This window comes from Leucopleurus acutus (genome assembly GCF_964270905.1).
Source record: "Leucopleurus acutus genome assembly, chromosome: 2".
Lineage (NCBI taxonomy): Eukaryota > Metazoa > Chordata > Mammalia > Artiodactyla > Delphinidae > Leucopleurus > Leucopleurus acutus.
The window spans coordinates 187,673,517-187,691,890 of NC_139143.1; the positions used below are offsets into that span (position 1 = coordinate 187,673,517).

Genomic DNA, 18,374 nt, shown 5'->3' on the forward strand with positions numbered 1-18,374 from the left:
CGGGAATTTGTTGGCTCCTGTTCGCAAGTCCAGGCGTTGCCTGCTTCGGGGGCAGATGGATCTTGGGTCAAGCACGTTCTGAGCTTTCCGCCTGTCATGCTGGAGCCACGTTCGGCCAGGCCTTTTTCCTCCAGGTTCACTGCCGGCCCTCCTGACCAGCCAGCAGAGAACCCCAGCGGGCAGGGCGCAGGCCCTGGCACTGAATCCCACTGGCTGACGGTTCCACCTTGGTCAGGGTGCGTCAGGCTTTGACTGGCCGGGCCTGGGCTGTGTGCCCAGTCCTGGTGTGCATCCCACCCACTGCACACGGGAGCCGGGCGGCTCGCGGGGTGAAACAGCCAGGTACTGTTACCCAGGGAAGGGAGGGCAGGCTAGGCCAGCCTTGGGAAGTTTTCCATTCCATCTCAGGACTCTCTCTGCAATGGGAGACGAGGGATTAGCTTACAAAAATTCACCAGTGCAGCCAACTTCGTTGGTATCTTTTAGTCGCACATTAGAGATACAGTTAATGGACGAGAGAGAAGTCACAAGCCTTTCCAATCTCTGTTTTATGCTTTTCCTCCCTGCTGTGTAAAATGCGTTTCCTATTCATTTATTTCAGCAGCTGTATCAATAGTTAAGAGCTGCAAACGAAGCTGACAATCACTTGGTTTCACACAAGAAAACAGAGACCAGAAGTAAAAGAAGGAACCATCAGTAGTTTTGCTAAATGCCCCATTTATTCTGCAGTCAAGGTTCAGAAACGTGGGGACACAAGTGCAGGTTGAGGAATCTCTGTGCAGCTGTCACATCACAGCCACACTTGAGGGGGGATGGTGATGACGGCGTCTCCGCACAGTAATCCCCCTTCTTTTGTTTAAAGTGAACACGGTGGGGATGGATTACCCATCACCAAACCTCTCTGCGCTAATCTTTAAGAACCAGCGGGGCCTTCACTTGTTCGGCCACCTCCTTGCCGGCCAGCGCCTCGACAATCGCCAGGGCAAACTCGAAGCTGGTTCCCGGCCCCCGGCTGGTGACGATCAGGCCGTCCCTTTCCACGCGGTTCTCTGAGTAGCTGTAATGATCTTCGAAATAAAAACAAAAAAGGGTTATGTCCCAGCGGGCTATGCTGGACAGCAAGAACCACCACTCAGCAGTCCCACTCCCCTGCAGCACTACTACTGGTCTCATGAAAATCAAAACAAGAACAAGCAAAAACCCCCAGGACAACAACGAGGTGGCCAGTCCCTCGCGACCCTCAGGCACTCCCAGCTCTCGGAGCACAGCGGGAAGATACCGAGGCCGCCACGCACAGCAAAGAGCAGGAGGCACTACCAACGCTGAAATGAAGTGTGTGAACACACGTGACTTCAACGCAGCTGCAAAAGCCCTCGTGTGTGTGAGGGGGACGCCAGAGTGAATGCTAAGCAGTCACGTTTCTATTCCACAACACACCCAAGTGTCAATTCTGTGAAGTGAAGGGGAGAGAATACACACTCGAAAGTATGACAGCAGGAGTTCAGGAAACGCCACCCCAAAATAGGCTGCTTTGCTTTACTGATTATTTTGAGCTAAAAGCACTTGAAAAACAGCACAGGCAGGGAGAGGGAGTGGCTTCCTCGGAACCTCCTTTCCTGCCTGAAGACAGATCATCCGGAAGGAACTCAGAAATCCCCTCTCGGGAGTCTCATCAACCGGGAGAGAAAACTAGAAGTTGACACCACACCCAGACGAACTTTGTCACAACTACTACTCCTCCCAGCTACTCTCCGAAGGGTCCCTTCAACTTTCCTAAAAGCCAGTTACGCTCCCCTGAGAGGCCTACCTCCCCGTCTCCTTTCTCTAGTAAGATGGTATTTAAGCCAGAATTCTAAACCACCTCAGGGAGTTACTCATTTTTCCCTGGGTATCTCCCATGTATACATGTTAAGCTTGTTTTTCTCTGGTCAATCTGTCTTTTTTTTTTTTTTTTTCAGGGGTCTCAGCTAAGAACTCAGAAGGGTAGAGGGAAAATTACTTTTCCTTCCCTACAAAATGCTGGAGGAAAGGGGGATGAGGGTGAACTGGTGTTGAAGGTAGAAACTACCTGTGATACAGACTACCTAGGTAACGCGCACACACGCGCTCTGCTGCCTCAAAATCAAACAAGCACAAACTACACATAAGGGGTCGGGGGCGGGGAGGGAGGCGCGGAGGAGGAACCACACTCACTCGTCAGGGACTATTTTCCTCTGCGGCCCCAGTTGGCTGTATTTTTGCAAATGTAATAAGAAATGTGCTTCTCCTATATTCCCAGGAAGTAAACGACACTACCTCCGGGCAAGTCTCAGGGCACAAAGCTGGGATTCCCTGCACCAGCCCCCACAGGTCTCACCCTCCACACCAGGCAGGCGTCAGCAGACCCTCCCTCCACGCGCGCGTGCAGCACCACCGCCCCATGCAGCCTGCCCCCCCCCCCCCGCCCTCTCGTGCCGGGAGCTGCTGCCGGGCACACTGCACTCTTTCCGGCCCCACGGGGCGCCTGGGCTGCTCCCTCTGCCCAGGAAGCTCTTCTCAGCGACTTGCTCTTTCAATTTCAGCATCAGCACCAAGCCCTCAGAGAGGGCACCTGTGACCCCTCTCTAAACCAGGTCCCTCAGGTCACTCCATCACAGCGCCCTCGCAGCGCCGAGGAAACAATACGTCTCCTGTTTACTGTCTATTCTGTAAAACGCTGAGCCTTCACCTGCCCGTCTGGCCCAGGGTATTAATGGCACCAAGGGGGGGCCCCCGAGGACCAGGTAAATGAAAGAATGAATGAATGTTCCTCTGCCTGCTGCCTTATTGCGGGACCTCTGCGTCCAGCCTCCCTTCTGGCTGCCCTTCCCTCCACACTCAGCACCACCAAAACGGGAACCTTTCCAAAGCGCAAATCAGAGCACACCCAGTTCCCCCAGGAGAAGCCTTCGCCAACTTTCTCCAGCACCTTGAGGTGACCCTGAGCTCCACGTCACGGTGCACAAACCCCCGGGCCTGGCCTGCGCACAGAGACTGGACCGGAAGGAACCAGAGGGGAGACGGAAAAGAAGCCGCATCCAGGTGGGAGCAAACGGTGACCTGGATGGGACAGCGGCAACGGAGAGGAAATGAAGGTCTGAGATGTACCTTGGAGATAAAATGCCCGGGCCTTGGGGAAAGACTCGATGGAGAGACATCAAGGATAACTCCCAGTCGCCTGTCCTGGGCAACTGGGTGGGCGGGTGGTGGTACCACTCAGTGACGTGGGACACGAAAGACAGAGGGTCCTCTGTGAAATCCCGCCACACCCAGTCCCCGCAGGGAGAGCCAGGCACACACCGCCTCTGAACCCCTCCCCTCCCCCATGCTCAGTGCAGACCTCCTGCCAGTCCCGCCCCCCCACCCCCACCCCCGAGAACACCTGAGGACGTGGCTCTATCTTGTTCCCTTTTCTGTTCCCAGAGCCTAAGGAAGAGCTCAGGAAATGCCTGTTCAGTGAACACATACAGAAAAACGTCTCCTGGGACTTCCCTGGCAGTCCAGTGGTTAAGAATCCGCCTTCCAATGCAGGGGACATGCGTTTGATCCCTGGTCGGGGAACTAAGATCCCACATGCTGCGTGGCAACTAAGCCCGCGCGCCGCAACTACTGAGCCCGCGCACTGCAACTAAGACCCAACGCAGCCAAAAAAAAAAAAAAAAAAAAAAAAAAGAAGTCTCCTGAGCAAGATGCTTCTGCTGTGTTAACAAGCTTTAGAAACCACGTCCTGATGCTCGTGTCCTTTCAAAGTGGATGAATAACACCTGCAGTGATTTAGGTCTTCCTAAACCTCATTAAAAATCACGTCACCCACTGAAATAACTGACTACAGTACGTGAAACATTTCCTAGTTACACTTTTTTAGAAGAAAAGTGGATCCCTGGTTTGAGGGCGAGAGGTTTTCCTAATCTAACCTCATTTCCTGATGGTTAAAGATCATTTTAAATGCTGAACTAGGAAACCGGCTGGGCTGGGTCTCCTGGAGCTGAGACGGACAGGTCAGCGGGAGGCACGGCTCTAAATGGTTCACTTAACAACCTCTTTGTGGGTAAAATATTACAAATACAGCCTAAACTGGTTAAAGATGTTTAAAGGTTCCATGGTTCTAAGAATCTCAACCAGGAAGAGCAAAAGGTCTACTTACGGACCACCTCCACCTAGTGGCGACAATGAAGAAAACGCCCCGCGCACCAGCCAATTCCTGGCCAACCCGCAGGAGGCATTCATTCCGTTAACTTTAAGCGAACACCCCAAAGCCTCTCTCAAAGCTGAGATCAAACACCTGGGGGGGCCAGGGGGCAGCAACCAACGGCAGCTTTTACCTGCACACCCCTCACCTACATGGTCTGGGCGCCACAGGTGGAGGGGGCGCCACAGGTGGAGTAGTCGCCACAGAGACGGGGCGTCCCAGAGAGCCCAAGATATTTACTATCTGGCCCTTCAAGGAAAAGCCGCCGACCCCTGTGCACAGCAGTTCTGGGTTCAAATCCAGGTCTGCCATTCAGCAGCTGTCTGACCCCTCTGAGCCTCCTTTTTCTCTTCTGTAAAATAGGGATGATACCAACCTAACAGGATGATCATGGGAACCCAACCGAACCAAACGCCAGCAGAAAGTGGTGGTGTCACTACCGCAGACGTGGCCAGGCAAGGGCAGCCTGTTCACTGCGGCGTCCCCAGCACTCAGCACACAGCCAGGCCTACTGATCTTAACACGACGTTCACCACGAGGACGAGACAGAGGGCCTCCCGGAGGAGACGTCCAGGAAGCGATTACAGCTCCACCTCTCAGAATGTTCTGAAGGGGCAGAAACTGCAAACATTTTTCTCTTACAAGAGGACTTACGTGTAAGAGGACAGAATGCAATGCTGGTAACTTAGGCGTGTGGGGGGCCTCACCAGGACAGAGGCGGGGGCCCCAGTTCCGGCCCAGCTCCAACAAGTGGCCTCACCTCCCCAGGCGAGGTGAGGCCAACACCTGCCTTGCTGGGCACGGGGGCTGCAAGGCTCGAGATAACACGCAGGAATATACCCTGTAGGTGCCCGAGAGTTAACGATCTCATCTTTTTCTAGTTCTATCAGCCTCAACTTCCTGAGGCGTTACAAGGAAAGAGCCACAGAGATACATGTGCAGATAACGGGGAACACGTTCCACTCCTTCTTCCTTCTCATGTGTCGTAACTACTAAAGGAAGCCCGACTCTGTTCTCTCTGACCCTCCCAAACCCCTCCATCAGCTCAAAGTAAATTAAATCCCTACAATACAAAATGCCCAGAAACCAGAGCCTTTAAAAACCATCAGTTTTCACAAAGATGGCTTTACTGACAACTTCGTACCTTTCTGCCAACTAAGCTCACAGATCTTCCAAGAAAATACTACTTTGGATCAGATTTAAGAATACGCAGAACCTGCAACACCGGGAGTGAACCCTGACATGAACTATGGACTTTGGGTGATGACGACACATCAGCGCGGACACATCAGCGCGGGTTCATCGACTGCAGCAAAGGCACCGTCTGGTGGGGGAAACAAAGCTGACGGTGAGGGGGATGGGGTGGGGTACTGGGGGGTTAGGGAAATGCTGTACTTTTTTGCTTAATTTTGCTGTGAACATAACACTCCTCTAAAATATAAGGTCTATTAATCTTTTTAAAAAGGCAGTGAATGAAAAATGCATCACTTTACTTTGCGATGAAAGCATTAACATAAGAAAAAATTTACTTGCCCTACTTTTAGTTCAGAATAAGTCCAGAGCAGAACAGAGATAGACAAGAAAATCTATCAGTCGTGCAGCTGTTTTCAAATCCGCTTTTGATACCATTAGTCTTTTATTTTTTTTCCAACATCTTTATTGGAGTATAACTGCTCTACAATGGTGTGTTAGTTTCTGCTGTATAACAAAGTGAATCAGCTGTACGTGTACATATATCCCCGTATCTCCTCCCTCTTGCTTCTCCCTCCCACCCTCCCTAACTATTAGTCTTTTTATTTAGCCACTGGTTTTTGGTCGGTGGGTGTTTTAAACAGAGCTGGTCACTCGGTCTCCCTGCTGGCTGAACGCCAGTCGAAGCACTTTTGGCTTCTAAGTGGGAATCTGTGATTCCCTGCACTTATCCACACCAGCGTGACTTTCCTTTCTCTCTGCATGTTCCAGGGTCTCTGCCTCCCTGTGATATGCACTCCAGGGACAGGTGGCAGAGGAAGATACCACCTGACAAAAGACACTACCTGGTTGGTGCTCTGAATGTCACACTGAGAAGCAGTGGCTACACAGTTGTACATCCAGGAGCTTGGTTACATTGTTTTGCTGTTAATTACACACTGCCTCATATTTCTAAGTCTGATGCACATGTCTCTGCAAGCTGTTAACTCTTGGAGGGCAGAGACAATGACGTGCTTTTTAAAAATAATCTCCAAGTGACAAGCAACAATATGAGAATTTTTTAAAAAGCTGATCAATTATAGGTTATACTATTAGGTTAAAAAAGCAAGCTGTAGAATGTACTTACTAGATCTCATGTGGGTAACAATATTAAACTGCAAAGGATAATGAGTATGTGCAGAGAAAATTCTAGAGTTTCACAGGAAAACTTAATAGAAGTTAAATGTGAAAAGTAGAAAGGTGCTGGGGAAGTTAGAAGAGAAACACTTCCTTTTACTTCACCCCTTTCTGTACTGTTTGCATTTTTATTTTAACCATGAATAGAAATTGTTTTCATAAAAATAAATGAATGAAAGTTAAACACCTAGCTGATATTTATAAAAGAAGCCCATGAGCGAAGGAACAGGCCTGCCTGCCACCCGGGCCTCCTCTGGAAGAAGGGAGCAATGTCCATTTTACTTTGGACTGTGGGCAAAAGGGCACATTCTGAAATCGCTATCAAGGTTTAAAATTTACCCTCAGGCCGCTGGCAAAGTATTGAGTAAAAATACTCGTTAAACTGGCATTTTGCGCCACTCCGAGCCAGGCTGGCCTTTGGCTCAGCGCCTGCGTTCCCGTTAGGGTGCATGTCTGCAGACCCACACCGTCAGGGGGCGCACACGTAGACACCCACACCATTAGCCCGTCTCTCTCACTGAAACACTTGCAAAGAAAGTGAGGAACACATCACACCCCAACCCACAGAGAATCCCTATGTACTACTGTCTACCAAGCGGGAGACAACGCTATAGCACAGCTTTCTGAGTAGGTCTTTTGGCTCATTACAATATAAGCAGGTACTTACTTCCGTCCATCATTTTGTCTTTAGCAAGTGGGTGTGTTGTAACTTTGCTTCCAAAACCTATTTCATGAGCCAACAGAGCCGTAGGTCCTAAAAAGAAGATGAATAAAAAGACTTAAATGTAGACACAGAAAAACCCATGTTTTAAAAATCGCAGCAGCAAAACTATTCTTCAAAATCAGGGGCTCTTACCTAAAATATGCTTATGATTCCGAAACTAAACACTTCTTAGTATGAGAGGTAAAGTGTGTTTATAATAAACCACCTGCCGAGCACATGCGGCAAAAACGCACAAACTTAAAACACATCAATAACCATTTAATCAAAAATATCTGCTTTTATAGCTGAGGCGCAAACAGGTAAATAGAACATGTCCCCTCGAGGGACAGGCTGCAAGTGTAACAGGGGCACAAAGGAGGGGGAGACCACGGAGGGCAAAACGTCCTGCTTACCCTTTGCACACGGAAGATTTAGTTACACATTAAAGGCAACTAATACTCTCTGAACCCCTGGGCTTGACTGCTATTGTAGAGACTAGTTTTATTTTTCTACTTGAGAATGAAAAATTAGCACTCATCCATCTGTCTATCCAAATGTATCAGGCGGTAGGATTATTAAAATGAATGGGACATTGTCCCAGCCCCAAAGGAGACACCTGTGAAATGCCCACGTCTGAGATACAAAGGCACTGGCGTTTCTGTCTCACAACGACGCACTTAAGAACCCTGTGCAAATGCCCCCTGTGGTCCTCTACATGCTCCCTCTTAAAATGAAGGTTAAAAAAAAATATGCCGCTGCTAACTTGAGATTTTTATGAATGGTCAACTTCACTGCTAATCACAAGCATATGTTGTAGGTCACAGTCCTCAAATAGGGACTAAGACAAAAAAGTCCCTATTTGTTATCTTAAAACTTTTAGAAAAGTAGTTTTTCTACCTTTTCCGTCTAAGCCACCAAAAAATAACAAAAGAAAAACTTTCTAAGGCCCAATGTCACACCTAGAAAAACTTCAGAAGAGCACCGTGGCCTTCTAAGTGGTTAGGGCACTGTGGTTAACATCCCAGGACAGACTCTGCACACTTTAACTCCAGCAAACCCAAGCACTTGCTCTCATGACCTTTCGTTTTACAGCACCGTTCCAAGGATAAAGTGGTTATATAACGGACCTACCTACAGGCTACTCAGATCTTACCTGCTACTAACAGGAAGATCAAACAAATGATACGTAATTACATAAGCTTTCTGCCTTAACGTCAGGTGTCAGTTTCATACCAAGTCCTCACTTATATCTTAACTGGAAAGCCTCTTAAATATACTTGACGCCCCCTTCCTCCTTACTTGTATGCTGCATATGAGAGCTATGCTTGGTAGCAAATCCTAAGAGTGTGTAAAAATAGAGTAATTATCTCATTTTTATTCGATGTATTCATGAATTACCTTTAATTCTTATTCTGTAAGATTTTAAGAAAAAATAATTTCCTACGTCATACATTTTAAAGCAAATTTCAAGCGAGGACTGATCGTACATGAGGACAGCAGGTCATACAGTGAGCAAGGAATTCTTAGGCCGCTCCCTCCAGGTGATAAAATGGCTGCCTATAACATCAGTGACTGTACGGTAAGCTCAAAATTACTGCTTGCCGGTGCTTCAGAATCCTAGCTGGAAAACTCGAGGGGACACTTAACTGCTCCTATTACTTGAGATTCCAGTGGATGAAATGTGGCCGAGTCTGCAACAGGGGTCCAGCTCTGAGCAGGGAGCAGAAGGTTCAGGGAACAGAGGGTCCAGTGGACAGAATCGCCTTGGGAGGCCCAGAGGCGAAGGCCAACAGCGCCACCGTGTGGTGATGTACAGAGCGAACACCAAGCCCGGCAACCGCCCCCAGCTTGCACCTGCAGCCCAGCGCTTGCCCGCAGCCTGCTCGTCACCTCCAGGCTTCCTTCCCCTGCCCCACCCAGAGTGAATCTCGTTTTATTTTCTTCTCAAGGCAGCCTCCCTTCCAATTTCTGTCTCTCCCGTTCACTCCGTATTAGGGGTTAAGTTAATATTCCTTCAGTTCAATAAACCGTTCCCATTTCCTAACTGCGACATTTAAGAATCATCTTGTTCTCATCTGCTGATTTAAACACCCGAATCTCTCCCATCACTCGTTCCAACCTCGCTGCAATCTCCTCCACACGCCATCACGCTTCTCCTACTTTGTGCAGCACCCAGAGGGGCAGTGCAGGACATTCAACAGGACAACAGGTCACTAGCTCCGTTCACTTTACAATGTGGATGTAAATGACAAGGCCTGTGTGTCTTAGCAGCGTGGGATTCAAGTCTGCCTGAACACAAAACCCTGAACCAGATGTGGCTGATAATTCTGCTACTTTGGTGACACAAAATGACAAACTGATATGCGGTTTTTACTTGCAACACAGTCCTAAGAGGACAAACCCAGCCCAAACCCTTCCTTTCTTCCTTTAGGTAAAGCACTAAGAATGAGGCAGAGGTGAGGGTCAGCACGTGGGAAGGGGGAGGTGGACTAAGCCCTTGCATGAATGACAGCACCTCTGTCTTCCTCCACAAGGAGGGCTGCAGCTGCTTGGGCTGCAGCGTCCTTCAGCAGACAGAAATCCCCGAGCCCCAAGGGCAGGTCAGAGATCAGTGCTGACTGGAACCCAAGGACGGGGCTTGCCAGGTGGTTGCCCCTCAGTCCTTCCCGGTCTTTAATGCAGAGGTTCTCAAACATGTAAAGGGGTCTTAGGACCCCTCTAGCTATTATACGAGTTACATTTATCAGTATCTGCCATGCTAGAAATGAAAACTGGGACAGGTTTACAACGTAAGAATACTCGAGCACACAGGCCATGCCTGAATGATGACATCGTCATACTCTGATGGCACTCTTGTGAGAATAAGAAGGAAAAAGGCAAATAATGTGTTAATAGTATCTGCTCTGCCCTTACAAACCCTCTGAAAAAACTCCGAGAACCACTGCTGTAATGCAGTCCCCAGATCCCCGGCCGATGACTTCTTTTAAAAAGTCTACTGTATTGAAGAAAATATCAACACATCATTTTAATTAATCATCCATACATTCATCTCTTTATTTGCTCTTTTTTTTTTTTTTGCGGTACGCGGGCCTCTCACTGTTGTGGCCTCTCCCGTTGCGGAGCACAGGCTCCGGACACGCAGGCTCAGCGGCCATGGCCCACGGGCCCAGCCGCTCTGCGGCATGTGGGATCTTCCCGGACCGGGGCAAGAACCCGCGTCCCCTGCATTGGCAGGCGGACTCTCAAGCACTGCGCCACCAGGGAAGCCCCTATTTGCTCTTTTTGACAAACATTTAATGAAGACCTATGAATAAGGAAAGCACCTGCCAAAATTACACTATGAAAAAAATGCAAGATGGCAGAATATCATCTGATATTAGAGCAAGAAGGATGGACTTTAAAATGGTATCAAAACCCAAAGTATTACTAGGTTTCAAAGATGTGGAGACATCGACAAAGCACCAACAGCCTTACTCTAAATTAAGTGGCAGAGAATACAGTACCTAAGACCCAGCTCTCAACACTGGGGACCAGGCAGGAAGCCCCCCAGGGCAAGCACAGGGCAGAGCTCTGACACTATGCTGGCCCAATTCTTGCTGACCCTGTGCGGGCAGAAGTACTTCCTGGCACGGGGGTTTGTCGTAACAAGCTGTTTACTGAGTGCCAGAGGGGCCATGTTCTCCTCCAGGTCCACCAAACAGGGAAAACACTAAGTTTCACAGAACGTAGACCAAAGGCAGGGAGAGGCAGAAAACGGAACTGTAGTAATTTCTGAGATGACATCAGCCTCATGCCCCAAACTAAATACACCGATACAGATGCCCTTCATACCTTAGGAAGGGGAAGAAGTCCTGGGAACACGATCTAATAACTAAAGACGACCCCGTCACGTATTTTTTGAAGAAAGCCAACAACGCACTTGACCACAGGACGGCTCTGTACTTACCCGCACAGATTGCGGCGATGAGGCCCTTCCTCTTTTCTTGTTCCTTCAGGATCTCCTTCACAGCAGAGGACTAGTCAAAGAAAACCAAAAACACAGCAAGTTGTCATTAAGCTGCAGCTAATCTCTGGCTGGCAACTTTGGCAGAATCTGATTTTAGCTTAAACCACAAGGTCGTCAATCTATTTTTCAACAATACCGCTAAATCATCAATATAAAAACTACCAAATTCATAGTGTTTCTACATCCTTAAACCCAATCAAGGCATTTACTATAAGAAAAAGGTACCCTTTTCTTAAAGATGTTTAAAGATGAGAAAAGCAATTTCCCTTGGGCATATTAACCCTTGCCATTTTGTACTCTAGGGAGAAAGACACAGAAGGGAGGAAATGTGCTGTTTTGGGTGTTTTCCGACAGCAAAGTAGGGAGTGGAGCTCAGCAGCCCCAAATGTCTGATTCCACCTGCCTCATGAGCTTCTGTGTGCCCTGCCCCTGCCACCTCTCTCTCTTCTTCTTCCTGCAGGCTAACTCTTCACACAAGACAAAAAGAAGAAGCAGCGGCTTCTTTTATGCCATTTTTCATTCAAGCTGGCAGCTCCAGCCCCCTGCAACCTCCCTAACCCCGATGGTTGAGTAGACAGCCGATCTCTTATCTTTCTAGGCTTAACCCTTCTCACAAGCACAAAATTAATCATTCTGCTGCGGTTGGGGGAAAAAAACAAGTAGTCTTACATTTGAACTGTATTCACAGAATCTGTTCATAACTGTTTCACCAATTCCGCTTACTTCTATAGTAAATGTTATTAGAAACTTTTTTTAAAAATTAAGCTGGAACAGCACTTTGTTAATTTCACCTTTTCCTAATCTATTCACAGCCTCCTTCCTGAAATATTTTAGCAGCAAACCCAGCAGAATACGAGAGGCTGAAGCCCCCCAGCTTTACCTGGCATAAATTCTGTGCGCCCACACCACCTCCTGGCATAACCACCACATCGTAAGGTCCCTGTAACAGTTCAAAAAATGAAAAAGGACGTGAAGATGTTTCACTTGAAGTGTGCGTTAAGCAGGAACACTTTCACATCAGAGCAAAAAGCTGTTCACAGAAGAACAGTTAAATTAGGGGTTTCTCTATAATGGGATACTGTAAGTAAAAACTGCAGAAAATCTGTATACAGTAACATGAAACGATGTCCATGCTGCAGAACTGCAGGCGTTATCATGATCTCATTCCTGTACAAAGAATAAATATACACACGCATGTAGATGCATGTGTGTACACACCTCTCAATGCCCCCACATACATGTGTACAGTATACAGACACTCATGGACAAAGGAGATCGCCAACTGAGGCAGGGTGGGGGGAGGGCAAGAACAAGAAAGGGACATTTAGCGTGTTTGACTCTGCGTTTGTCTACACCGCGTGAATTGTTTTCAACAAGAATGTACATAGTAATAAATAACTAAAAAAAAACAAACTCTAAAAAGCACAAAAAGTTTTTCTTAACCTTATGAAAAATGGAACTTGGAGGATAAAAATGATGTAATATTTTAGTATCCCAGATACCAAAACACCCCAGAAGTCTAATGATTTCAAACTTGCTGAAATTACAAATAGAAATTGGTTTAATACAGTATCTTAAATTGTTAAAAGCTTTAAAAATTTAGTCATTAAGCAAATGAAATGAAAATTTACATTTTTAGTCCAACATATACTATTTAGAGTTACTTTTAAAGACTGTAAAATGTCCTATGTTGTTTGAAAACCAAGCAAAACTTAGAACAATATTTGTGAAGTACAGAACTTTTTTCACTCCTTTTGGAAACTGAACTAAACACTAAATAGACACAAGATGTCACCTGTTCTAAAATACCCAGACACCACAGGACAAAAAGGAACAGGGAAGGAATGTTTACTCCTACTCTCTCATTTTTAACCTGCTATTTAGAAAGTTTCACCAATTTATGTGAAATACCAATGTTCTTACACTCCACAGTCCGGCAAATAAATCTGAAATATCTGGATTTATTAGAAAGGAATACACTTTTTTCTATGCATTTGAGAGTGAGGCATAGGGAAATCAGGCTCCAGGTTCCCCAGGAGGGCAGAGATGGCCGTCCATGAGAGGGCTCTGCTCCAACAGGGTACAGCCTACACTCCTGTCACACCGGCCCCTGAAGCCTGAGCCTGGTGAAACCGTGTGCAAAGTTGTCTGGTATACGTAGCGTGGGGCATGCTTCTGAGGAAAGGGACCACAGCTCTTGACAGATTCCCGGAAGTGTTGGTCCCCCTCAAAAGGAAGAACCGCAATAATGAAAAAGTGACCAATTTCAGGGGACCTCTTACCCCTCCCTTAATCCGACCACAAATCAAGTATGAGTTGTTCCACGTAACATGAATCACACAACCACGTCTGTGTCACTGATAAAGGAAAGGTAAGAAGTAGCTTTCAAGTAAAGAGTGAAAAATGAATGGGAAATGTCCACTTGACTCTTTTATATTAAGTAACATAATCATAAGCAGAGGACAGGCTGCCTGTATGAGCCAGAACACTGATGAAAGGGTTCCACCCATCCACCCACACTGAGCACACGTGGTATCAGGGACCTGCCAGGTTCCGTGGATACACAGTGGAAAAAGGCAAAGTCCTTCACTTCCCAGGGCTTAGTTTAGTGACGAAGACGTCCAAGCAAAGTAACTTTCTTAAAATAAGTCTGTGCTAACAACAGTCTTAGATGTCGTCAAGAGACAGTTCAAGAAACTGATAAAGAAGCCAGAGGAAGGAATAATTCCAAGTATATGGAACAAACCTGTTTTTTTGCATCTTCTAGACTGGCATCAGGACAAATGACAACATCTCGGCTACACTGTACCGGGTCTTTTCCAGTCAGACCTGCAATGGTGACCTTAATCTAAGAGAAAGACATCATCACGATATTTAAGAACACTGAAACATAAATTTAGAGTAACATTTCCACAGCTGCCCTGTGTTTTAAAATAACTGGGCAGGAAATACTGCAACCAAACCATGCTGACCTTAGGCTATTAAGATGGCTAAATATATTTAATCACTAGGTCTGTCCCACTTTGCCTGGAACAGTATGAATTAAAGATGCTGTCCCAGCACCCTGTCTGTTTAGCGTCCTTTCTCCCACAAGTGTTCTGGTTTAGGTGATAAATTATATGATCATCCTATCAATAATCCACCTGGCCAAGTTGCTGCTGCCATTTAACCCTCCTGGTATTTTCTTAAGGTAGAAATACAAGTTAAAACAACGAAATACTACTCCGCCTTGCAAAAATTTACAAAGTTGACAATACTGGAAAAAATGGGAATTTTCCTCACTGCTGGTGGGCCCACATATTAGTACTTTGGATAGTCATTTGACAAAATCTAGTAACATCAACCATGCAACTAGCAATTCCTTTCAGGCATAGAGCCTAGAAAAACTGCTAACCCTGTGAACAATGAAACCTGTACAAGAATATTACAGTATTAGAATGCTGTGAAACTGTGTAATAAAGGGACGGCTAGACTGGCATATTCCTACAGTGCAAGACTAAGCAGCAATTTTATTGTTTTTTATTTGACCATGCCACGCGCGGCATGCGGGATCTTAGTTCCCCAACCAGCGACTGAACCCGTGCCCCCTGCAGGGGAAGCACAGAGTCCTAACCACTGGACCGCCAGGGAATTCTCTAGGCAGCACTTTTAAATAAACAAACCGGATCTATACTTTTACTACAACGTGGGCACTTTATTTAATTATTTTATTGATTGTTTCTGTGCCTCAGTTCTTTCAACTTTAAAATGAGAATGGCAATAATTCATAAGGTTATAAAATTTTAAAAAGTTTATATAAGTGCTTAGAATGATACCTACCACTCAGTAAATGCTATTTAAGCATTCACTATGGTTATATGTGTATATATAGGTTTATACCACAAACATGCAAAATGAGAACCACACTCTTATGCTACTTTAAAGACATCACTGTGAGGACAGCAGTTACCTCTGGGGCAAGAAAGGGAAAGGGATTAGGGAAATTTACAAAGAGGGCTTTGCAATGCCTTCTTCCTTTAAAGCACCTGTTCTTCAAGGCACAGGTCAGAAAGAAATATAGCAAAATGTTAACAAGTAGTAAATGTGCACAGTAGATAAACAGGTGGAATCAGTCTCTGTACTGTCGTGTTTGTTTGAAATACTTCATAAAGTACATGGAACATTACTTTATTCAAAATGACTTATAAAAATCCAAAAATGTTTTAAAAGACAGGAGAGCTAGAAAACTTTGGGGGACATACTCCAGCTCGTCTCATGACATCGACAGGGATGACCGTCTCCATCTCCTCTGCTCCTGTAGCCAGGATGACCAGAGCTCTTTTTGAAGCCATTTTGATGTTGGATTTCTTAAAGATGTAACTGAAAAAAAGAAAAAAAGATTTTCGAAACACTTTCACTGCGACTCTGTAAGAGCCAACAACTTCAATTTTAGGAACATTTTTAAGGAGAGTAACTAAGTGCCTCCTAGGGAAAAGGTTTTGATACACAAACACAACTGAACATGAAAAATGCATTTTAGATTAACACTGGTTTTCACAGCATTTCAATTGATGTTTTTTGAGATGAAAACACAGTAAGGTTGCCAACACGCTGGTATTGTTTAGATTTTCTTTCATCATGTTTTTAAAAATCCAATTCCTAGTAATATATTGCAAATGTAATTTTCCAAGACACAAGTACATGGGTCTTTCATTTCACACGACGCGGGGGAGGTACAAAGTCATCTTTTTTCAAGTACTATTTCACAGAGAAACGACTAAACTTTATTAGCTGGGTGAGAAACGAAATACACTCTTTAGCAATTAGCTCCTGAGATTTTTGGAGGGGATTTTTTTTTTAGTTCCAATAACTGCACTAAAAATTCGGGGGAGGTTAACAGTGTTAAATATTTGAACACACTTTTTTTTTAATAACGGAGAAAAATGGTAATTCCCCCTCACTACGCTCAATGCAGCTAGATTCTCTCTTTGCACTTAGCAAACGCCGTTGTAAACGACGGCTGCTAAGCCAGGGTCTGAATAGTTTTTAGCCTGTTCTCTTTCCGCAGAGTTTGTCTTCCGTGAACTGATCTTGGTAAAACGATGCTAACACACACAGGATTAACCAGCTCCCGGCTGGTGGGATGCTATGCACGCAAATTCCGGCAGCTTTAGCGTTGCTACTACGCTGGCGGCCTAACGGCGTCCTCTGCTTATGTCAGAAGGCCGCCCACTCCTCAAACCCTGCGAGACGCCGGCCAGGTCCGCGCCGCCTCCGGGACCCCCCGAGGGTCCAGCGGGCTGCCGGCGCGCCCTCGCCGCCCGCGGCGCCACGGCCTGCACACACGCCGGGTTCCCCAAGACCCCGACCTGAACCTCGCCTCTCTTCCCAGGGACGCGGAGACTCGGCCCCTTCCGTCGGCACCTCTACCCGGAGGACAACAGGGCCAGAACGGGACTAACCCAGGACTCACGCAGGTACGCAAACCAGCACGCACGCGCGCCGCCACGCTCCGGTCTCAGCCCCTCATTGCGCAGGCGCGCGCCGTCCGGCTTCTCATCGCCCCTCACTGCGCAGACGCGCGCCGTCCGGCCCGGCTCCTGAGCCTCGCACTGCGCAGACGCACGTCGCTCTCATCACGTTACGTCACGTCCGGCCGAACCCACCCTGGAGAACGGGTGGGAAGCGCTTACCCTTCTGCGTGGAGATTGTGCTCCTGGGATTGATTCCATTTGGAACAACCGGCACCGCGGGAAGCCTGTGGACTCACGTATCCTGCCGAAATCTCCCACATCCGAGGCACGGTCCGGTGTGCCCCCGGCTCACGCTGAATTTAACCCGTTTTTGTTTTTTTTTTTCCCGCAGCCCATACGTTTTTTGCTGTGCCGGTCTGGAGAGTGCGTCGGCTTCCTTTAAATACTCATTTTCACAAAATATCAGTAGAATTGTTCCTTTCACGCTTCATCTGTGCACTTAGGGCTCCCTCTGCATTGTTCCTGTTTCCTGGAGCGCCTTCCCTCGTCGCCCCCGCTCTATTAGGATTCTTCAGGGTCTCCCTGCGCTCTGTTACCCGATCCCCTGTGACTAATTTGGTTACGGAGGCTAATTTCACGTGTATTCGTTTCTCAAAATAGTATTTTTTAAAGATTCCAAAGCTGCTTCTACATCCACAGAATTAGGGAGGGAGCTGAGCACGTAAATCAGGCACGTCTAGGTGTACTTAGTAGATATTGTAGGGCTTCCCTGGTGGCGCAGTGGTTGAGAGTCCGCCTGCTAATACAGGGGACACGGGTTCGTGCCCCGGTCCGCGAAGATCCCACATGCTGCGGAGCGGCTGGGCCCGTGAGCCATGGCCGCTGAGCCTGCGCGTTAAAAAAAAAAAAGATACCGCAGGTTGGGTCCCACACCACCACAGTGAAGCGAGACGCTCGAGTTCTTTGGTGTTCCAGTGCAAATAAGAGTTATATTAACGCTATACTGTAGTCTGTTAAGTGCGCAATAGCATTACGTCCAAAAAGAGTATGTGCTTTTTTTTTATTATTATTATTCCTAAAAAATGCTAACCATCACCTGAGCCTTCATGGAGTCCTAATCTTTTTGCTGATGAAAGGGTTTTGCTGGTGGAGCCTGGGATGTGGATGGCTGCTGACTGAATAGGGTGATGCTTGCTGAAGGTTGGGGGCGGCTGTAGCAATTTCTTAAACTAAAACAATGAAAATATATCAATTGACTGCTTTTCATGAAGGATTTCTCTACAGCATGCAGTGCTGTTTGGTAGCATTTTACCAAATGCTTTATAACTTTTTAAGATTGGAGTCAGCCCTCTCAAGTCCTGCCACTGCTTTGTCGGGTAAGTTGATGTCATATTCTAAATCCTTTGTTGTCATTTCAATAATTTCAGAGCGTCTTCACCATTAGTAGATTCCAGCTCAAGAAACCACTTACTTAGCGCATCCATAAGAAGTAACATCTCATCTCCTTAAGGTAAAGTTTGATCGTGAAATCGCAGCAACTGAGTTACATCTTCAGGTTCCACTTTTAATTCTGGGAGAATTACCAAAATGTGCCACAGACACGAAGGGAGCAAGCGCTGTTGGAGAAATGGTGCTGGT

The 18,374-nt window shown here is 46.8% G+C and overlaps 1 protein-coding gene across 2 annotated transcripts; it reads right to left on the reverse strand.

Annotated features, from left to right (window-relative positions):
• Window positions 1–476: 476 nt before the first annotated feature.
• PARK7 (Parkinsonism associated deglycase) lies at window positions 477–16,821 on the reverse strand. 2 transcript variants are annotated; one of them, XM_082832917.1, is made up of 7 exons: window positions 16,725–16,821; window positions 15,525–15,642; window positions 14,030–14,131; window positions 12,164–12,223; window positions 11,224–11,293; window positions 7,242–7,328; window positions 477–1,067 (listed from the first exon to the last, which is right to left on the reverse strand). In XM_082832917.1, exons 2-7 carry the CDS (start codon window positions 15,612–15,614, stop codon window positions 907–909), a joined length of 570 nt encoding a protein of 189 aa, XP_082689043.1. In that variant the 5' UTR covers window positions 15,615–15,642; window positions 16,725–16,821; the 3' UTR covers window positions 477–906. The 2 variants fall into 2 exon arrangements, with proteins under 2 accessions (XP_082689043.1, XP_082689042.1); XM_082832916.1 differs by having other exon boundaries at window positions 16,632–16,725.
• Window positions 16,822–18,374: the final 1,553 nt, after the last annotated feature.

Coding starts and splice junctions, on each gene's coding strand:
- PARK7 (XM_082832917.1), bottom strand. CDS start 15,614: ATGGCTTCAAAAAGAGCTCTGGTCATCCTGGCTACAGGAGCAGAGGAG. Junction 12,224..14,029: donor TAGAAGATGCAAAAAAACAG/GTTTGTTCCATA, acceptor GAACTGTTACAG/GGACCTTACGATGTGGTGGT. Junction 11,294..12,163: donor GCGCACAGAATTTATGCCAG/GTAAAGCTGGGG, acceptor TTCTTTGACTAG/TCCTCTGCTGTGAAGGAGAT.